The sequence below is a fragment of the Triturus cristatus genome, chromosome 11 (genome assembly GCF_964204655.1).
Source record: "Triturus cristatus chromosome 11, aTriCri1.1, whole genome shotgun sequence".
In the NCBI taxonomy this organism is placed as follows: Eukaryota; Metazoa; Chordata; class Amphibia; order Caudata; family Salamandridae; genus Triturus; species Triturus cristatus.
The window spans coordinates 355,640,455-355,664,163 of NC_140594.1; the positions used below are offsets into that span (position 1 = coordinate 355,640,455).

A 23,709-nucleotide genomic window follows, 5' to 3' on the forward strand; every position below is an offset into this window, starting at 1 on the left:
AGTATGCAACCCCACCTCTACTTTAGCTGTTCAATTTATAAAAATCAAGTCTGTAATTGTATTACAATGTTATTTTCAAGTAATAATTTTATCAGCCTTGGCTTAATCTAAAAGGCAAATCAACTATCGGTGAGGTGATACAAGTCCATGCTGACTTAAAAACATGCCTTAGTAGCGAAGTATGGTAGGACTGCTTCAGGGTTTGCTCTGGTCCTTATTAACAGAAGCTTAATAAAAGACACATGGGAATAGAGCTTAAGTGAGTTTTAAGTACTTCCATATATTAAATTAGATCAGTGGAGAATTCCTCACATACCTTTTTTCACTACCTCTAATGCTTATCTCTTTCATGGTTTGAGGACTCCACCATAAGCTACTTCCTTGACTGATGCCCGTCCACATAAACAGGAGTCTTGGTGGGACTTGTGAATACCCTTACAAACAGCGGTGGCTCCTCTCACAAGGTGAAGGAGTGCTGCCCCACAACTTTTAGAGCATTGGAAAAAGGAGAAATAAAATGATAATAACTTTAAATTATTATCATTTTATTTTTCCGTAATGCAGCAGTCCCTCTCTGAGCACCGAACCATGGTGCTCAGACCAATCACACCGCTGCTGAAAGGCAGCGTTGTGATTGGTCAGGGGAGCCCGAGAGCCTGGGTGCTTCTGGGAGCCAGGAGCAGAGGGAGAATGGAGGATAGGCAGCGGCCAGCATTCTGAAGGTAAGTTTCTTTTCATTTTTGTTTGTGTATTTTCGAACCCCCACTCGTCCACCCCTCCTGCCTCCGTTCCCTAACAGCCCCCACTGCTTACAAATCCAGCCCAAAGTTAGACAAGAAGAATGTTGGTGTCCTGTTGGGCAATATAGAGATTTTTTATTGACAGGTCCACCTTCCGTGGGCACAGTTAAACATCTTTTATCAAACCCATTGCTTATGACTTTGGTTGCTCTTTTTACTAATCTGGCAAAAATATACTCTAGATTAATCTGTAGATCCAAAGATAGACAGCACTGCACAGTGTATGGACCATACTATGGAATGTGCCTCAATCTCTTAAGCAAATCAACTGGCCTTTAAAAGGAGCCAAAACTAAGCAATTTATTTGGCTATAGAGTATTCAAAGCTTATTCTCAAACGGCTTTATTTACATGTATTAAGTCTAATAAAAACAATACAAATTCATTTTATCAATGGCACAATTCCCATATATTAATAAACGGTTTATGCAGCAGCTTTGAAATAATAAGAGCAATCAAGTAGTATAATTTATTGTACTAACAAATATTAAAATGTGTTAGTACATTACAATATAATAAACTAGCCTACACCACTAAGAAATGTCCATTTACAGGTGCACAATGTGTTCCAAACCTTCTGCATCCCCCAGGTTATTCCTACTTCAGTATTTAATACATGGAAGTGCTAGGTCACAGCACTGAAGGGAAGAGAGAGTATAGCCAGCATGAGTACAAAGGCAACTTATTTCAAAGGACTGTACTAAGCAAATCTACACATTGATAAGGCAAGTGTAGATTCTAATATCTAGCAACCAATGTCAGAAACGTATTTCAGTATCTGTATATGGTGAAATACTTTAATTTTATGTGAGATAGTAGAAATTAAACATCCTTCCATTTAAGATCATGGATTAGCAACTGCAAGGGCCACTTCTCAAAAGGTAAGAATTGATTCTCTGAGGATGAGGAAATTGCATGTTCCTAGAACATGGCAAATCCAATGTGTAACATAGAAGTCCATGGCACCATTCAGCTAGCCATGAAACTACTGTGCTATATTGACTAGCCCTTTGGTGACTTCTCCTTGAGTCACCGGAATAAAAATGCATTGGTCTGGATGTTTTGAGGGTAAGATGTAGTAAAAAATGCCCCCAGGTTGGAACAATACATGGAATTAAATGTCTGCCTCACCGTGTACGTAGCTTGATACCACCTCAGTTTGAGTTATTGGAACCTGGGTGCTGAGAAATGGCAGTACAGCACCATTGTTGGAGTTTTTACAGCAATTTCTTATTTTAGCATTTAGTGAAATGATTGGAACTGTCATCTAGCTTAGTCGCTTATTAGGAAATCCAAGTACTGTGTTGCGGCTTAATGCAGAATAGTAATGCTAAATCAAAAGCCCCACTTAAGAGGTTGTATTTCCCTGGATGTTGGTGAAACACTCCAAAGGCTTTTCATTGACCAGAAATGTGCTTTCTATTTTGCCTGGGGGCGCTCCCTACTTCAAACATCTGGCATGGCTCCATGGCTGTCAACCTCTCCTCCATTCCAAGAGTAATCAGACCATATATTGATGTGGCCCATCGAGCATTGCCACACCACGTCCAAAGGCTAATGAGAGGGTGTGCAGAGCAGCCCTCTCGTGGGTCCTAGGCGGTCTGGAACACATCAGTGAAGAGGGAGGTCTCCTGTGCCAAACCCAACTCTGGCAAGATCACCCGCCTGGCACTCCCTTCACATTTTTGTCTAAAACAGTACATTAAGCTTCTGGTGTGCAACCAATTCCTTCATGTTGCTTCTATGGTGGTTCTCACTAACAGATTTGCCTATATTACACTATTTCAAATAATTTGAAAGCGGAAACATGTCAGAAATACTGAGTGTGGATGCCAGCCACCACATCACTTCAATATAGTGAGCAAGCCCAGCCCTTGCAAGGAGGGCTTTCAGGGAGCTCCCCATAGGAAAACTTTGAAAAATGTAGCATAATGAAGTTTCTTTTAGCTAGTGCGAATTGTGTATTTTTCTGTCCCAGGAAATGTACACGTTTTACACGTGTTGTTTAGGATGGTCATCTTTGGGAGAACTTTACACAAACTACGCCCTTATGCAATGCTTAATTTGGAAGACGAAGGAGTGCCTCCTAGAGGAGTCGCTTCTCTTGGTGCAGCGCACCCAGGCACAGAGGCCTGAGGGCAGTGCCGGATAAAAATGGGCCCGGGCACTAAAATAAGAACAAGAAAGTCATGAAGCCTCCTAGCAAATAAAGTGGCCCACATTTGCAAATCAGGCCAGTTTTGAACGAATAGCACCCGGTGTATGGGTATTTTGCAAGGTATGGGAGACGGCATGCGTTTTAGTCTGCTGCATGCACTGTTTGTGGTAATATTAGGGAAATCAACAGTAAAAACCGTCTCACTTGCCTATAAAACAGAAACATAAATTGCAAAAAAAAAACACGTCCTACTGATCCGTCAGACCAACCCATTGGGTACTGCCTGATTGCCATATATAGTTCAGTCCAACCCTGCCTGAGGGGCCCACTGAACCCTAATAAAGGCATATTCTTCACGTTAATAGTACAAAATCTTATAAATACACAAAAACTCCTACAGCAGCATGAGGGTAAAGTGTGAGAAGTAAGAATCAAGGATGGTATCGAGAAAGAGAAAGGAAGGAAAGAGAAGACGGAATAAACAGAAAAGACAGGATAATAAAGAGACAATTGGGCATTGGGGGGAGAGCTTGAGAGAGCCGAACAAGGGCTGCTTTTTTCTAGGCATCACTTAGCCAGGACAGGTAGACCGTAATCAGAGGAGGGAAGCACTGACCTCAGTGCCCATGATTTTTAACTCCCATTCGCTGGCAGTCCCTGCCACCATCCTAACCTTGTTAAGCACATGGTGCACGTGTCTTATAGGTGGCTCTAAAGCTGTACCAGATGCAAATGTTCAATTGAGACTCTTTGCACTGCCTTTGTGACTCTGACCTCTGCAGTAGCAAAAACTGCTCATAAACAGAAGATAAACAGTCTCCTGATGAGCACTGGTTACTTTCCACTGCTCGAATTGGGAACCAGTTCTGTAAAATAAGTAAATTCAGCAGAGCAATGTAGACTCTACTAAATAAATAACAAAGTGCAATAAAAACACACACTGTTAAACAACACATGAAGTTTCATTATTGTGCATACGTAAAAATGCTTGAACAAAACCTTTCTCATTGTGCTTGGCAAGAGTGACAGTGTCTTTCAAGTCATCATAAATCAAAACATTTGAACAGTGATTCATGATAAGTAATACCATAAGCCAATAACATAGATCAAAGTCAATATATAGTCCAAATGATTTAATAGAGATGGAGTTAGCAACTATTGTTTTAAAATCTTTTTTTAAGCCTTTTCATCGGATCTATCAATAAGTTTCCATGTTTGGTGTACACTAAGGGACTCATTATGATGTCGGTCGGAAAGCCTCCGACTGATAGTCGGAAGCTTGGCAACCACATCGTAGCCCTTCCGATCGACTCGGTCTGTTTATGGTTTAACCGTCCGATTATGATGTTCACGGTCGGAACGTACACCAGCCGGTCATTCCGACTCGGTTCCGACCAGCTCTCAGAGTATTCCTGTCGTTTGGAACTGCACCGTAACCCCCTATGGATGGCCTAGAGTTGCTGGCCAAGGGGGTACCTAAGGTACTGCCCTGTAAAACCCTGCACTATATGGCAGGCACCCATTTCCCCATAGGCGCTCCCATAGGGAGAAATGGGAATCCGACCAAACAGTGTTCGGTCGCATTGTAATTTGGCGGTTGGAACCGCAGACCGTCTGTCGGTCAGTACCAAGTCCGAGACGGTGTCGGTCGGAGGCTTTCCGACCGACATCGTAATGAGCCCCTAGGTGAACTATTACATCATGACCATTTGTGGTAGACATAATATCATTTTCTAGTGGTGTTGTATGTTTTGTAGTACAATATCCTCAACTTCTAATGAAAAGAAATCTGTAATTTGCCACTTACATATCATGTCCGCTTCTAATTAAAATACAAGTGGTATCTCAAATGGACATGTAGTTGTGTTAGTAAAGTTTGAGGGCCTGATTAGTTATCTGCATTTTTAGTATGTTTTGTAGTACTGCAAAAGTAAAATGCTATTCACAAACTTAAATCTAAAGTACTACTGCAAAAAAAGTAGTAAGTCCAGCACCACATATGGCTACCCACTATTACCGCAACACCCTGCCAATAAAAAGCATTAGAGATGGGGTCTTTATATAACCACAGAGAATATAATGTTAAAATGTAAATATAAAAACAAATAATGTTAAATTAAATTATTTGAAATAGTTAAGAATGTAAGTACATTTTATTTAAAGTTTTAAAAAAATCGAAAAATATTCCTTATTTGTTAGTTAATTATAAAATGTTTGGGATTATTAAAATATAATAAAATTACTTTTCATAATTCTCTACATCACTTCAAATAGTTATTAAAGCATGATAAAAAATATATTTTTTCTTTAGGTTGAAATTTATTATTTGTATTATATATTATAATAAATTACAGAAAGCCTATTTTAATTTTAATTAAATTAATTAATGCATAAATTCAAAATAAAGTGAATAGTGCTATGCGAGTATGAGTTCTTTGATCTGCATTTCTTTAATCTGTATTTAAATTGAATATACAAAATTAATTTACATTGCTATTAACCATAAAAGTATTTTGCAATTTGTTTTTTAATTAAATAACATTTTATAATTTTGACTATACTTTCCCATACAGGGATTCCACAGCATTGTTTCCCATTGATAATGTATAGTATTTTTTTTTTATTGAACTTGTAACTAAATAGTTGATATATTTTTATATTAAATAATACTTTTTATTCATTTTATGCACTTATTTTATATGTGTAACCAAACAAATAAAATGTTCTAGCACTATTGACCTCATTTTGAAAAAAATCTTTAATTAACGGACATATATTAAATTAATAATATTTTACTGAACTTTATATTAAAAAAAGATTCCTGCCTGATGCCATTAATATTTATTACAATTGATTCATAGAATCGATTAAATGAATGTAGTTATATTCTAATGACATTTTTTAATGAATTTTTCAATTCAAAGTAGGGCATTCAAATATTTTATAAATAAATAATACATATTTATTATTTTGAATATATTTATTATCTTTAAAATCATAGTTATTTATATTTGTAACTTTTTTGAGTAATTAACTTTATTTTGACATTCTTAATTTATTTTACCATTATTTCCTATATGATTTTATTTTAATTGCCTATCTGCTTTATTTTCTGTGGAGGGTGGTGCAGTTTCATAGTTGGCCCCGTGCGGTGCTGGACTTACTACTGCACTCTGATTTTGTGAATAAACAAAAAGTAGTAAACTTACTCAAAAGTGTAAATTACTCAAAAGCATAAGTTACCTTTGTGAACAAGGCCCTATGTTATTAAAATTCATTGTTTGCTTGTCATTGGGGTCTTAACATCGAGATCAAAGGTCATATGTCACTTCCTATGATGCAAACAAGGTCAAAGGATGTATAAGTTAAATTCCACTAAGCCTGGCATTTTTGTTAATCAACTTCCATGAATAAAAAGATCACACCTTTATTCTGATCGCCCCCCCTGCAAAACAAATTGTGCTAGAACTAGCAACTGTGTACCGAGACAAAAGTGCTCTAGATACATTTATATTTATTTCTATAGGTTCCATATTTTCCTTTAAACTATGTAATGTTCTAAGGTGCATGTATACAGCACATTTTTAGGCCTCGCTTGCATGATGCATTCATTACAATTCAGTGGGCTTATAGCATGCCCACAGCATACTATTAGTTGTTTTTGTTGTCACACTCATTTGCAATCTTTTGATAGCTTAACTCTCATAGGCTTCCCTTCCTTTCTTGTACAAGCTCCTCTCTAGAGCATCGACCAAGTACTTGTGCTCCTCATCGTCTTTGTTCTTTCTTGTGCTATTGCAACACACTATTGTTTTATTTTATGTGTTTCAGTATTATTCCTGGATATGCTTTCCTAGTTTTAACACAGCTATACAGTTTCTTATGTATCTTGCTTTTACACTATCTGCTGTCTCTATTGATGCTTTAGTTACTTACACCACAACTGTACTACTCTATGCCACTCAAATATATGGCACTCCACTCTATGCCACTCTACTCTAAGCCATTCCACTCTACACCACTCGATTCCACTCTATGCCAAGCCACGCCATCCCAACTGCTCCACTCTATGCCAGTCCCCTCTTCTCTATGCTAGTCCACTCCACTGTATGCCCCTCTACTCTATGCCAATCTATTTTACACTACACCACTCCAGTCTACGACACTCCACTCTATGCCACTCCTCCCGACACCACCCTAAATCCCTCCACTCTCTGTCACTCTACACCACTCCACTCTAGTTCAGGCAACTCTACTCCACCCACCTATACTACACCCAAATCTATTCCACTCCACTCTACACCACTACACCCCATTCCACATTGCGCCACTCCACTCTATGCAACTTCACTCGACTCTACGCCACTTTAGTCCATGACACTCTACTTCATGAGACTCAACTCCACACAATGCCATTGTACAGCACTCTACTCTACAAATGCCACTCTCCTGTGCACCACTCTATGCTATTCCACTCTACACTACATTACACCACTTCACTCTACTCTATGCCACTTAACTCCTTTCCACTCCACACTATCCCACTCTGTGCCATGCTTGTCTATGCCATTCTTCTCTACGCCACTCCACTCTGTTCTAATCTTATCGATGCCACTCTATTCTACGCCACTCTATGCCACTCTACTCAACACCACTCTACTCTACATTACTCCACTCAATGCCATTCTATTCCGCTCCATTCCACTCTACTCTGTGCCACTCCACTCTACGCCACTCCAATGTATACCACTAGAGTCTATGCCCCTCTACACCACTCTACTCTATGCCACTCTACGCCACTCTGCATCACTCCACTCTATGCCACTCCACGCTACTCCACTTCACTCTAATCCACTCCTCTACACCAACTTTCCTCTACGCCACTCTCCCCTGCACCATGCCATGAACATTTAGCCATGCTGAACAGCCGCCATGTTGCTGTACAATATGTCTAAAAGACATTGGCAAAGCCAATAGTTGTCACCGAGGCAAAACCTATTGGCTGTGGCAATGCTTGTTTCTTTTGTTTCATTCACTCGTGTAATATGCTGCCCCAGTACCACTTAGTCAATCCCCATTCTAGGCCTACAAGGTTACACTGTTTGTGGAATCAGAGGTTCACACCTCCTGATTAGCATTCATTTGTACATATGCATGTTTGTGTTTGAACTGTTTGCTCCTATTTGAAAACTTGTATGCCCTGTGCTTCCTCTAAGTCGCTCCATTTAAACCGGTTTGTGTTCCTTTGTCAGCTAGTTATTTCTTGTTTCTTGGCGCTGCTGTTCTTTCTTGCCTGGATTTTTAACACCTTCGCTTGGAAGTGTTATTGCCTCACCGAAGGACCTGCAGGGCCAAGGGATCTTCATCAAACAATTAGTGACGAAGCCAACAGATTGTTTTAAATAGCAAGATGGGACGCCAACACTACTGACTCACCGCATGTGACTTTGCTCATGCACTGAGCTAATGCTTTAAATATAGATATGTAGACACGCTTAAACAGGCATTAAAGCCAGACCTGGACTACCTAATCAAATTAGGCTGCTCACTGTTCTTCCCACAGCAACACCAGATAAGGTCATCATTAAAAGTGTCAACAAAATCATCAGTAGTATCCTATGTGCCCAACTTCTGTCACCCCCCCCCCCTCCTTAAAAAGGTCATCCTTGTTTTATTTATTGCTTCTTTGTCAAATTTGACAACTCTTTGAATTTAGAGCAGGATTGTGTTTTCAAAAGACCTGCGATTTGGAAAATCACAGGTTGAGCAACTTGTACAAAAGATATATTACTACTCATGGTGAATGGGAAGGCGGATTGGACATGATAGGTCCTCCGCCACTACTCTTTCCAATTCTGAGTGCAAAGTATAACTGCTTTGCAACTACAAGTACAGTCACAACCACTGACAATGTAATCACCTGCAAACGAGGGTGATACTGATTCACAAAATGGATGCTGTCAGGTACCGAAAGCTTCCACTCTGTGAATCATAGCTGGGGCTTTGTCTATGCAACCGCTGCCTGCTGCCTCACAATGTCATTGGCCACATACCTTTCTCATTTTGATTCCACCCTCTGTTCCGTTCAAGAAAAGGAGGTGGAATTAAAAAAAGTAGGCTGTGTGTGAATGCAGGAATGGAGGTACCAATCCCTGCAATCCCAAACATTTGAGGTAAGTTGGAAAACATGTCCCATAATGCACATTAAAGGGCCATCAAGTACGTTATGTCACAGTTGTCTCAAAAGGCAGCAGACATCATCAAACAAAGCAACATGGATGCTTATTAATAGTGATGTAGGACGCGGTTAAAATCTGTATTTTCTTTTCTCTTCACTGGAGGGCTAAAGATGCAGGAATTATTGTGGCTCCTTCAGAACGCGCACATTTTCAAAATTCTTATGCGAGAGAATTTGCATATTGATAATGTAATCAGAAGTGATGTCACACAAACCTTGACAATGATGACTTCACGGGAAGTCACATCTGTAAAATGGGAACAATTCTCAAAATAAATGTAAAGTGAATAAAATAACACCAAACCCCCACTAAATCAGTTACACAAAGAAACATGAACTAAATAGTTGATGTGGACAGGTGTTCAGGTATCACCGAATGTTGAAGTTTTCATAGATACAATGCAGTTTCATCATGTACTAAAGTGAAACACAAGCGTCGGGGTACTCTCAGACCTCCTTTGTGACAATTCACTTACCCGGCCTCGGTGTGCATCTGGCACTGCTGGAACCCAGCACATTTCATGGCTGAGTACAGGATCAGTGTGTTGGTGGGCTGCAGCAGAACCAGAGACTCACTGTCTGCCACTAAACTCACAGTGGCATCAACACAACTCAGGCCCGAAAACACAGCTGCCCATGTCCCAGCAAAACTTGGTTAACACCCTAGTCCCACTCCCTGCTGGGGTACTCACACGACTCGCTCTACTGTGGGGTAGGGATGCCTGCATGGCATTGCTGAGGCAATCTGTGATGCCACAGCTACAGCAGACAATCTGAGTTTCTCTGCACTGAGGATCCCCTCTGGGGTCAGCAGGAGGCATCTTAGTGCCCAACTGGAGAGAAGGATCCTGTGGCACCAGGTTAACTCAGACCATCAGTGTCACTCACTCTGACAGATGCACTGTGCAGATTTGATCACTGATGTGATCAGTTTCACGCCCCTAACCCAAACGCTTAGGGGTGACATGCCACATCATGATGTTCCACTTTGGTGGTTTATAATGGCAGCATGCAGCCCTTCTGGTGGGCAGCATTATGGCTTTATTTGAAGACAGTTATGCTTAGCTGTCTTTCAAACCTCAAACCAATTTGCATTATTCTCGCATATAATACATGAGACGTGAGATCTCTTCTCCTTGCAAATGGTTATTTTGCACAGTGACTCATATGTACATCAGTTACAGCCCAAAACTGCGATTGTGTCGCAAAGCAGCCACTGCGCAAACAAGCTTTTGCAATGCATTTGTGAAAGTTAGAGCTCTTGGCGTTGAAAATAACAATATTTTTTACTTTAGCTTTTTTGTATGCAGTGGAGTGATATTTGCATAGCGCTATTTCCATTCGTATGAACTTGCTGCGCTGGAGAACCAGAAAACGGGAAATAGGCAATGAGGGAGGAGAGAGAAGAGTAATATGCTGGCTGAAAAAAAGAAAGTGACAACATTCTGGAAATAGCAACCACTCATAGCGAATGCAAGATTAAGTAAAGCATGTGAAATGTAAGCGGGGACAGCATGGTTAGCTTAACACTTTTACAAATATTAATAAAAAATCAATGAGTGTTTTTGCCTGAAAAGTTAGGGACATGACTACAGGGCCCGAAAGGGACTCGTTTCAATCTCCAATGCGTATATCCTTAAAAAAAACACATCCCTGAACACAGAGCCACAGTAAACATTTTTATCTACTAAAATAAGGAAAACAGCTGATAAGAATCACATTTTCCACTCTATGCATCAACCAGGTATTGCAGTACCTCCAGGAATGGTGCACTTCCCCACCCAGGAAAAACAATGTTGTTCAAAGAAAGATGAGGAAATGAAAGTAGTGTTTCCCTGGTAAACTCTGTAAAGTGGCGCTAATGTGTGTGGTTCTGAATAAAACCAATTATGACCACTTTGCGACCACTCTGTCTTGCTTTATATCGTTTTTATGAAAATTTTCGTATTTTGAACCGTTTTTTTTTCTCCCCATCCCAAGGCTGCACTTTGGAATAGAAAACTTTTAGAAAAGGACGACATTTGCAGCCAAAGTGTTTCTTTCTTTTTTGGATCTTTTTCACAGGGGATCAAATAAAGGGAAGGAGAGGAAAGAGAGGGTAAGAACAGTTTGTTGAAGTCATGGTTTTCAGCAAGTGAGGAGGAGTGACACAGAGACAGAAACAGAGGGAATAAGAGGAAAAGGAAGAGAGAGAGTGGGGGATAGCTACCAGCGGCAGATAAGGCGATGTGAACACTGTAGGGAGGTGGGCGGTGGGAGATGAATGTGGTGAGGGATGGTAGGGTTCATCATATTCAGAAGGGGTCCTTACACCGTGGTGAGGCTGATAAATGCATGCGTTCTGTTAGATTTATTGCGAGTGGACCAAAGACGAACCAATTAGCAAACCTAATTCCATCAGCTAAGTACGGAATCACGTTACCATCCAAAACATAAAGCACGGCATCCGTGAAGCAGGCGCCTGCTGATACACGAGCCGAGGAGCAAACTGAATGCCGTCAGTTAAGCACAGAATCACATTAACATCCAAAACATGAAGCACGGCTTGCATGAAGCGGGCGCTGTGCTGATACACGAGCCGAGGGAAAGCAAAAAAATAAACAGAGTGCACAGGAGGGAAAATACATTAAAAAAAGAGTAAGACCAAACGTAACAGGAACAGTCAGCTGGGAGGGTCCGAAACACCAAAAGGCAGGACTAATTAAGCATTTCAACCACAAAAGCAGGCATTTAGGAAGGGCACTAATAAGAGCCAACAGAAAAGATGGGAGGTGCTTTAAGCATATATTCTGGATACAGCATGCCTTGCAGAGCAGTGCATGCACATGCGCTGCCTAGGCTCAACCTAAAAATGGTGAGTGCTTTGCAAATCTACCACTGTACATCAGGTCCACAGAAGTGACTCAGCAAGCTCTGTTTACTCCATTTTGTTTTTCTTGCCCAATTTCTGACCTTTCTGACCCAGTTCTGAGATCCCTTCGTCAACAATGCCTTTCCTTATCCAAGGTCTGCCCCTTTTTTATTTAGATATAATCACTGGCTTGGAAGAAATTGGAATCGCACTATCTGTTTTCCTGTTTGTAATTATTTTCCTGTTTTCTTTCATTTCCAGGAAGCAGAAAAGCTATGAGCCTAAAGTGGCATTTGACGTATCGAAGGATAAGACTGAGTTCTTGTAACTGTTCTCGCCAAACAGAAGACAACAAGAAACCTAGGAAATTCGAAGGAAAGGGAATCCACTGGAGCTTCTATAAGGGTCGGGGCTGATCCCAAATTTCTCTTTCCTATCAGCAGCAGTCCATCCCTAAAACAATACTTCCAATAGAACTTTTCAGCGTCCATATCTGTTCCAAACATTTCATACATTCCAAGCAAGACTTCTTTAAATTGACGCCAAGTGCCTTCTTCAGACTCTTCTACATGCCATCTTGAGGAGGGAGGTGAGGAATCAGCGCTTCTTCTCTTAGATCCATCAGTCACAGCCAAAATTCTTGTGAAACATACTCAAGTGATTGGCTGGTTCATTGAAATCCTCAGGTTGAATTTTCAACTGCAATTGATAATGTGCTCCCCATATCTCATCAAGACTTGGATAAAACCTTCAAGCTGAAAACGGTCATGTTGAAATCTGAATGCCAGTGATTTATTGACCTATCAATGTTTCAGCTGTTGGGGCAGACCATTGTCTGTCCATTGAAGAATGCCCAGCTGTTGCCATGGTCCATGTTTTCAAATCCATTCCTCCTGCTGTGGTCCAGTGGGAAAACCTAAAGACTAAATAATCAAGTAACCTCTTATGCAATGCAACTGCACATTTTCCAGGGATAATGATGACTAATAAATTGTGGTGTTTCTTGCAGATGCACTACATACACAGGAAGAATGTTGTTTGTCACTTAATAAGGTCATTGCAACACTAATAGTATAACTGTGCAACAATGGTAAAGAGTGGGGTCATCAGAACAAAATGCAACATCGCCCTTCTAGCAACAGCATACTTCACCAAGTGAGGGCCCATGTTGGAAGAGTGTATTCTTTGAAGTGGATCTCTAATTGTACTTTTCACATTCATCATAGAGCGTGTGGGTGGAGGTTGTAAATTCAACAGCAAAAAAGTATTATTCGATAAAATTGTTTGGACTTAAGGCACTTTTGGAGAGATGTGGTTTTATAACAGGACAGCTGGGAAATGCTTACTCATTTTACGTTTGTTCTGAGGCATTATTTCAAATTAGGAGAAATTAGGGGCTTTTTTTAAACCACAGAACAATCACAGAGGAATAGATCTCTCTACTCTAGAGTTGAGAGATCCATGAGTCCAAAAACACTCGACAGGTCTGTTGGGGTTTCAGAGAGTTCATGGACACTGGCACAATCTTCTCGAAATCCACAGACTGTATGTGTTTTAGGGTTGGGAGTCCCAGGAAACTGGGACTAGTGGCTGAAGATTCAGTGAGGCCTAGATAACCAGGGGGCTTTAGAGCTTGAGATTCTGAAAGTCCATGCTCAATGGACAGTCTTTTGGAGAGCAAGGGAGTTAGTTCATTGACACTAGGGTATGTGCTCCTCTGTATGGGAATAATTGAGTACAAGGAAACGTATGCTATCAGCTTTAGAATGGGGATGTTTTGTAACTCTGTGGAGAATAAGGTTATCTGAAGGAACTGGAAACCATAAATAGGCTTAGGCACTTATGTGAGAAAAGAACCCCAGCAATTCTTCCTGGAGTTAAATTATTATTCAAATGTAACCACTTCCCTCTTGCGAGACACAGAAAAGAACAAACATTTTGTTATATTGCCTACGCATTGTGCTATAGTGCATGTCCATGAACACCGTGTATAAAACCCTGTATTCTCAGCATATCTGTCTGTTAGGGAAGCTGATGGACGGATGGGATGGACACTAGGATGTAGCATTGGAAAACTCCTGGAAAAATAGCGACAAACGAAGAGCACTGAGACTCATGAGAGTTCAGACTCTATTGCTGTCCTATTAGATTTTTAAAGGTATTTGTAAAAACAGACCTAGAAACTAGAGAAGTGGATCTCCTCATAACATAGTACTCATGAGTGAAGAACAGCGAATGGGTTTCCTACTTGAAACAGCTCCTGTAATGAAGTGGAATGGAAAGGAATAGATATTTACCAAGTGTGAATAGTGACCTCACCATTATGTTAGAGCACAAGGCAAATGTAAGGTGTATGCAGAAAACAGCCAGGTTTTCAGGGCTTTATGGAACTACATGTGATCCTGAATAGTCTGTCAGGACAGAGGCAGATAATTCCAATTTGTTGCCTTCCAATCAGAAAAGGCTCTGTCCCTCAGCCCCATTCATCAGACATGAGGAAGAAACCTGAGTGAGAAGAAGAATTTATCAGAACATGGAGGAAATAGGTCCAGTATCCAATGTAGCCTTATGACATTTAAAAAATATCTTGTTGACAATGGGAAGCAATTGCAAATTGTGCAAATGGCCGAACATGTGCGGAAACCTAAATCTATTCATCAGCAGAGGACCTGAATGACTTGAGAATGATTGGGTTTTCAGAACCTCACTTAAGGTTTAAAGCCTTGAGAACTGACAACTGACATCAGGTAGGTTTCATATTCTGTACAAAGGTGGAAAGGTTGCTTCAGAGTTGTATTGTGTTTTTGTAGATGCAATATTGTTTCTATAAATAAAACTAACAAAAAGAAAAATCTGATACATGAAAAACTGACACGAGAAAATCTCAACAGTAGTCAAATTCGAATTTCACAACCTTCGGGTACCTTTGCTTAGTCAACAATGACAAAAAAACGGAAAACAAAAAACCTCAAGGAGGGAAAAAACAGAAATGCTCAATGTGCAGAAAACTAGGGTAATCCGCAAAGTCATCAATCTGCATCTTTATGAAATCCGTTTATGGCAGATTTTCCCAAGCCCAAAATATAAAAATATTTCAGTTTTTCCTCACAAACATGACTTTCTCGTACTTAAAAAGTTGAGTACATTTTACGATGCAATTACCAACATTATGGTTAAAAGAACATGGGGCCAGATGTACTAATGGGCAGGTTTATGTTCCCTGGCGCATCCCTGCAAATCAGCTGGGATGCGCGAAGGAAGATGCGTCACAAAAGTTTACCCTTGCGCCACAATAGATGCGCTGCATTCACAATGCAGCGAATCGTGGCGCAAGGATAAACAGATGCGTGACGCATCTGATTGCGGAAGGGTGGCGCATTGCTGGAGTTGCGTCGCAAGCGCGACGCAGCTCCAGCAAGGCTCGGGGGTGCCCTATCATTACAATGCTGCGTCAATCCTTATGTCTGCTTCAAGCAGGCGCAGGGTTTTGACGCAGCATTGGCTCAAAAGTGACTGAGTGAAATCTTGTAGATTTCACTCAGCCACTTTTAGGAGGCGTTCCTGCGACGGAACGCCCCCCCCCCTGCACAGGTACGCCTACTTCAGGCGCAGGGCTTTACAACGTGATGCATCTCCCAGATGCGTCACGTTGTAAATACCCCGCAGCATGGCGCAGGATTTGCGCCGCCGCTGCGTCACAAAAGTGACGCAACGGCGGCGTAAATGAGGCGCAAGGGGCACATAAATCTGCCCCTAAGTATTTTAACACTCTATTCTGATGAATACTTCTAACCGCAAATTCATCACTTTTAGAATACCCCGCAGCCACGGAGCTGGATCCAGAAGTTTTCTCGGCAGTGCTCCCATGGTCCACTAGGTGGTGCCATGCGGCTCTGTGTTGGCCTTGTGCTGCCTTGGAAGTGATGGAGGGGAGCCCCATATAAGCACTACCTGTGTGCATAGATGCATTTTTCTTTCTTTCTGTGCTTTTGAACACAGATTATGAGCGCCGCTCCCTATTTTATCGGTTGATTAATTCTTCCAAATTGGTTTTCCTGTGTGCAAGGGAATGATGTCCTCACGGAAGACTACAGGGTTCAAACTGTGCCGCATCTGTTAGAAACAGATGTTGGTGACAGTCACGAAAGAGGTGTGTCTTTGGTGTTTGAGCTTGGGAATGGATCCAAATCGTGCAGTTTATGTGCGGTCATGCACCCACAGCCGATCCGAGACAGTGAATTGAAGCTCTATGTCACCAACCACCAGAAAAATATCATGGACCTCGTATAGGACCGGCTCAAAGTCAAGGGCACAGACCTGTTCCCACTCTTGAGGCTGTTCCTGTGACAGGGTTTCCTGGCGGTTAAGGTCATCTGTTAAGTAGAAGTCCAATTAGAAGAAGAAGCATAAGAAATTGAAGCGGGGCTCAACCCCATTGCACCACTATCTGCCCGAAGAAAAGTCAGAGGGCATCAAAGTGCAAATAGATCTCGCTCCCAATCTCTGATGGATTTGCTGATTCCGCAACTTATCCCATTGCATCCCAAATTTCCAGGGCCATTGGTGATCCTGCAGCAGCTCATGGCCTTTAACCCCTTCCCTGCTCATGACGGAACCGTTCCGTCATGAGCCACGGTTGGCGTGTGCTCATGACGGAACGGTTCCGTCATGACAATCCTGTTGGCGGCCGCTCCGCCTCCGCGGCGCTGTTTCCCCGCCTGTGCGAGGGGACAACGCAAATGGGCGGAGTCATGACGGAACCGTTCCGTCATGAGCACAGCTCAACTGTGGCTCATGACGGAGCGGCTCCGTCATGAGCACAGGCCCACCGCGCTGCCCCCCTGCCCCCCCAGCGCTGCAGCGGAATGTCCGCAGCAGCGAAGGGGTTAAGGAGGTATTCTTTGTATTCTTTGCACTCTTCCTGTTCCCTTTTGCATGTCATGGGGACCCAAAAATGGACAGGGGCTTCCTGTCAGATTAACACTGGCACATCCATTCTGGGTACGCTCAGAGCCCCTGCAACCATTTGCTGGTTCTTCACGAACTCCAGTGCTGACTTTCATTCATGCTGCAAGATCTACATCAGTTCCACCTTCATTGATGGCTGTCCTGACATTGCCATCACCGGAGGTGAGTCACCTGGTGACCCCATTGTCTGACTCTGATCTGAATCCCTCTATACCCCGACTGAGGTCACGCTTTACCTCCAATCCGGCAATCTGTTTCCTGTTCAATCTCGGATAAAACATTCCTTTTATCATTTAGCTGTCCTTTAATACCATCTTTTTGGCTTGGATATTGACCAGTGTGCCACCACCTGATGATGGCAATTGTGGTGATGGGGAAGATGTGCCCCCACATTATGATTAGGGGTGTGCGGAATTTGCGTAGTCGCGGTACGCAAAGCTTCGCGATACGGTAAAAAATCTCCACGAGCACGCAGAAATTCTGTGAACACGCGGAATTGCTTGTTCGAGATGCTTTCTTCCTGTTCGCGAACGCTGTTTGCATGCTCGGGGGGGGGGGAAATATCTCGCGAACACGCATTTTGAGAACGCGAACAAGCAAAAAATTCCTCAAAGCCGCAGAACGCAGAATTTTGGGCAATTTGTTCTTCGCGGAACGCAAAATTACCCAAATTCTGCGAGCCGAACAGAATTTACTGCCCAGAACTAATTATGATTAGGATATTTTGTATTTGGACTTACAGGAGGCCATAGGATACTTGATACAGGTTTGATTTTGCCACTTGTGCCCCAACGGAGGACAGTGCTTCAGTAGCCTAGTGACTAGACCAGCAGCTCCTGACTACAGTTGCCTTCTGTCGTAGCCAAGACAAATGTCCATACTGAGATTTGCACCCTGGATCAGTCTGATCTGAACCCTTACTTTCATTTATTTATGTCCTGACTGACACCATTATGGGGACTTGGGCTATGCCTTGCTCATGCCCACCAGAGAACAGACTGGTGGTTAGACGCCACAGACCAGAACCTGGGACTGAAATTTGCCTACACAGCATCCTACTCCTGAGAGTTTGGTAGTCCAGAATTCCATCAGAAAAGTGAATCCAAATGCATTTCCCATAACTTAACCAGACATGGAGTTGAAAAGGATTTAGCCAGTTGGGAATCAGGTTCTCTTCAGCCAGTGTAACATTGAAGTCAGTCAATATGGTCTTACTATTCAGCATCTATAAGCTTGCCTTCTAGGACTCGGCCCGCGAGATCTAGCAGGTAGCCACAGAACAGTTCAGGGCCACCTTGACCCCAACCATTCAAGATGACCAAGACGCAGCCAATTATGTATTTTGGGTTTGCATGGACAGTACCAACTGTTTGGGGCGAGCAGCCATCACTAGTTTGGTGCTCCGTCGCCACATGTTGATGCGATACTTAGGTTTTTCTGGGGACGTACAGTCATCCCTTTTTGATGAGCCTTGCATATTTAGTGAAAAGGCTGATTATGTCCTCGAACACTTTAAGGAAAGCAGACATTTCCTTCATCAGTTTTGACCCTTGCGAGGCTACTACAGAGGATTGGTGTATAGTCAACACAACAGTCACCACAGACCTTTCTTGTTTGGGGATGGGGATCAATCAGACATCACACAGATCACCAGAAACAACTTTCTTCTCTGTCCCCATGACATCAGCTCCCAAGCTACTTTAGTGTGCCCTTAGAAGCGCACAATCACCCTGTGCGAGGCAGGATCAGACATTTCCTCCCAGGGTGGCAGTCTATCACATCCAACAGATGGACCCTCCAGATGGTCCATCAGGGTTATGCCCTCCTGTTTCATTCTGATACTTCACAGCTTCTGCAGACATCGGGCAGCTCTCAGAGAACCACCCATCTATCTTACTGCAATTGGTCGAAAAGATACTGTTCAAAGGGGCCATCAGGATGACGCCAACCTCAAGAATAGGGAGGAGTTGTTAATACTTCCATTTCCTCATGCCGAAGAAGAACAGAGGCCTAAATCCTATTTTAGATCTTAATCCTCTGAAATACCTTTCTGCAGACAGCCAAGTTCAGAATGCTCACACTGGCCCAAATTCGGTCTGCCTTTGATCCAGCCAATGGGAGGGTAGCCTTGCACTGCAGGACGTGAACTTTCATTTGCCTGTCCTGTAGTCCCACAAACGTTACTTGTGGTTCAAGATCAGTGAGGAGCATTTTCATCTTATTGTACTCCTCTTCAGCCTTACCAGCTCCCCCTGGGTGTTCACAAAAGTGATGACGGTGGTCGTGCACCTATTGGGTTTTAGGATATCAGTTTTGCTGTACCTTGATGACTGGCAGTTAAAGCCGGGCTCGCCACAGGCGGTTGTAGACTACCTCCAGACATCAGCAAACCTCCTGACATCATTGAGGTTCTTGATCAACAAGCTGACGTCTCACCAGACTCCTTCATAAAGAATTCCTTTAATAGGAGCTATCATGAACCCACTGCTTTTCAGGGCCTTTCAGTTGACACAACATGTCCAGGATATTCAGGCTATAATTCCAATGTGTCAGCCTTTGTCCTGGATCTTGGTGACAGTAGCTCTGAGACTTCTTGGCCTGTTGGGCTCATGCATCCTGCTCGCCAACATCAAGAGGTGGCCTATGCATGCTATACAGAAGGTTCTGAAGTGTCAGTGGGCCCATACCAGGTTAACCTGGCAGACATCATCCAGGTTTCAGATGAGACTGCACAAGATCAGCAGTGGTGGACGTTTGACTGCACCCAGACTAGCAGTTGACCACTCTCCCTTTCCAATCCAGGGCTGACATCTGGAAGAGGTAGAGATCAGAGGGCTCTGGTTTTCTATGGTGGAAACCCGGCTCCACATATGTTTGTTGAAGCTACTCGTCCTCCAATTGGTGGCTGGATTGGAAGTTCTTATTGTTGTCGATCAAGGGTAGGCTGGAGCAGGTTCTCATAGACAACACTACCACCATATAGTACTACAACAAACATGCCAAAGTGGGGTCCTTTGCCAGGAGGCACTGCACCTCTTGAGTTTACTGCCGGATTAGGGCATCTCCCCGATTATGAACCACCTGTTAAGGTCTTTAAATACCAGGGCAGAGCAGGTGATGCCTGCCAGACTACAATTGGTGGTTTGACCCTGAGGTGGGGCAGGGAACCTTTCAATAGTGGGGATAATCCTTGCTGGATCTTGTTGCCACAGTGAAGGATGTGCAGTGTCAAACCTTCTGTGTGTTGGAGTTTCCAAGAAAGTCTGTTCTAGGAGAAGCACTCAGGCTAAAGGGGAGCATGTGACTTCTGTATGCCTTTCCACCTCTGGCTCTCCTGCCTGAGTTCTAAAGAAGAACAGGAACGCCTAGATCCAAGTTATCCTGGTGGCTCCAGATTAGGCCAGGAGAGTGTGGTACTTGGAAAGCCCTGGCGTTGGCATCTGTGCTCTGATCAGGCTACCATTCAGGAGGATTGTCTGTGCCAGCAACAGGGCACGGTTCTGCACCAGAATCTGTGCAATCTCTACCTTTATACATGGACGCTTGGAGGTTAAGCAGCAGCAGTTGACTGTGTACGATCTTCCATCTGAGTTTGTGGGTGTTACCCTCATGGTCAGTCACCGCCTGGGCAATCCATCACCACCACACCCCTCAAAAAGCGGAGGAGAGGCTACATCGGCTGGACCACAAAAGTGCCTTAAGCTTTTACATCTCTGACACCTCAGGCCATCACATGCATGTAGGATTGCCAGTGGCAAAGAAAGTTGTTTGTGCAGAAATGAACTTAGTCAAGGTGGATAGTCCGCTGCAGCAAGATCTGCTATGCACTGGCCAAGAAGAAGCCTGCGGAAGGGCTGAGGGCCTCAATTACTAGAGTCAAGGCTGCTACCATTGTATCAGCATGCGAAGTGCATGTCGTCGACATCTGTCGGGCTGCAACGTGGGTATCAGTGGACACAGTGACGAAGCACTGCTGTCTTGACAGCCAGGTCAAATGAGAGGGTAATTTTACCCATTTGGTCCTGCAAGGCTTTTTGGTCTGAGGCTATTCCACAGACACTCCAGCTTGGATGGTTCTGCTTTGATATCTATTTTAAAGGTGAGGAATCTGCAGTTAGAACTATCAATCGGAAGAGAATGTTACTTACCTTTGGTAATGCTTTTTCTGGTGGGGAGTCTAAGTAGTGAAGCAGTTCACCCATCACTTTTGTGTATACTTCAGTGCTGCGCCTTAAGTACAACGAGTAGTCCCAAATGTGGGTTCCATACTTACTGTGCCACTGGAATGAAACTACACTGGACTGATGATCCCAGTAGTGTTACGGTCTAGGTAGGACCTGGCTTTGGCAGTTCGAGCTGGAATTTACAGATTGGAGCAGGGTTGGGACTGATTTGCAAATGGCTGGGTGCAAACTGATCTGGCATGGTGTGCAAAATAATAATGAACTGGGATTCCGCCCGGTTTATTACCAATAGCTCAGATTAATTCCTGCATTTCACTCATCATTTTTTCTATGCTTCACTGTGATGCCCTAAGTGCAACAGGTATGCCGAAACATGGGCCTGTGCCCTGTGCTCACTGTGTCAGTGGAACAAAGCTACATCTTACTGACAAGCCCCAATCATGGCAAAACCAGTCTTGGATTGCTTGTGTCCCGGTTCGAGGAGAACCTGGCCTGGCAGTTTGGTATGGACTGCTCATATTAAAGCAGGACCAGGGCTGATTTGCATATGTAAAGTCCAATCTGAGGTGCCATGGTGTGCAAAATAACAATGGACTGGAATAGCACCCGAGTAATTACCAGTGGCTGAGATTAATTCAATCATTCTACCGATCACTTTTTGCAGAATGTATGATAGAACCACACATGCCATTACTATGCATGCCTTTAAAACGCGTCCTTAACAACACATATGCCTTTACCATGCATGCCTTTATAATGAAAATGTAAGTATTTTGCAGGTATGCAAAAAGCTCATATCTAACTATCTATCCATCTATCTATCTATCCATCTATCTATCTATCTATCTATCTATCTATCTATCTATCTATCTATCTATCTATCTATCTATCTATCTATCTATCTATCTATCTATCTATCTATCTATCTATCTATCTATCTATCTATCTATCTATCTATCTATCTATCTATCTATCTATCTATCTATCTATCTATCTATCTGTCTGTCTGTCTATCTACGCATGCATACATATATATAGTATATATGTATGAGTGTGTATGTATCTATATATTCATATACTTATATATAAAACACTGTATATATATCTATATCTATAAATCTATATCTCTATAGCTCTCTCTCTCTCTATATATATATATATATCTATATATCTATATGTATATTACCTACTGGCAGTCGCCAGTAGGTAGTTATAGTTAAGACCTTGTTTCTATTCAAAAAGTGTTTTTTCTTTTCCCAATAACTTTGGCGCCAAAAATTTCAAAACTAGTGGCCCACTCCGGTCAGCTCCTGTCTTAAAGGTTTCGGGGTGATTCCACAAGCGGGGGACAAGAAAAAAGGGGGTCCCAAAATGCGTTTTCCCCATGTTAATTTCCATAGGAAACTTTAGACAAAGCTACAGCCCGAACTGCTGAATGGAATTACATCAAATTTGACCAAAAGATTGGTCTTGGCTCAGAAAGAGCCCTTTTTTTAAATGGTGTAAATCCGTTCAGGAGTTCCTGAGAAATTAGAAAAAGAAAAAGTTTCGATATCTGTGGCCGCGGTGGGCTCGTGAACCCTCCCGAGCACGAGCTTCACTCTGATTGTCTGACAACACTCCAAACCAGGAAGTGTTGGCAGCCATCTTGTGACTCGGTAGAACTGAGTCACAAGAAAACAGTGAAAAAAAAAATGAAAAACAAGAAAAGGGGGCAGGGTAGAAATGCCCTGACCCCCCAGGCCTGCTCAGGGGGTCCCACAAGGACCCCAGGGACAATTTCTTTTTAGTTATAATTTTGTCGGAATTCACGTTGGGGTCGCGAATCCTGCTAAAACATTTAAAAAAATGAAGTGCGGGCTCCCGCGCTTCATTTTAATGAGCCCTCCAGGGTGGGCCAGGTCCCGGGGCTAGGCTGATGATGTGCGGGGGGACCGCCTCCTCCCTGGAGATTTGAAAAAAAAATAATGTGTGGGGGTCCCACCCCCCCACACTGCTCTGGGGACCGCCACCTCCCCGGGGCTTTATTAAATAAGGGTGGGTGGGCCTTGTGGGCCCCCCAAGCCTTGGGGACCGCCACCTCCCTGAGGATGTAATAAATAATTAGTGTGGGGGGCTCAAGCCCCCCCACACTGCCCCGGGGAGCACCACCTCCTCGGGGCACTCTGAATTCAATTCCGGGGGTCTGTTACGGAACCCCAGGCCCCAGAGACCACCACCTCCCCGGGGCTTTAAACATTGTGAGGGGGGCCACACAGCCCCCCTCCTGGAGCCCTCGATGGCCCTGGGGACCGCCACCCCCCAGGGCCGGCTCCTGCAGTGTCCCGGGGTTCCCACCCCCGGGACACTGCTGTTTGCTATGGCAGGGCAGGAGCCGTGCGGCTCCCGCCCTGCCATAGCAAACTCTGCTTTGCTTCATTGAAGCGAGAGCAGGGAAACCTGCTCTCGCTTCAATGAAGCAAAGCAAGATTGCTTTTCCTCAAGGGGAGCTGCATGTCAGCAGCTCCCCTT

General features: G+C 43.2%; 1 protein-coding gene across 2 annotated transcripts in view; it reads left to right on the forward strand.

Moving 5' to 3' along the window:
• LOC146784167 (uncharacterized) overlaps positions 1–13,075 on the forward strand; it is a 901,426-nt gene extending 888,351 nt beyond the window's left edge. For both annotated transcript variants that reach the window (XR_014970387.1, XM_085633210.1), the window contains one exon: positions 12,308–13,075. Coding sequence is in view for 1 of the 2 variants with exons in the window: in XM_085633210.1 (XP_085489336.1) it covers positions 12,308–12,374 (67 nt within the window). In the remaining variant the exon portion in view is untranslated. The remainder of the gene's footprint in view (positions 1–12,307) is intronic.
• The last annotated feature ends 10,634 nt before the right edge of the window (positions 13,076–23,709 follow it).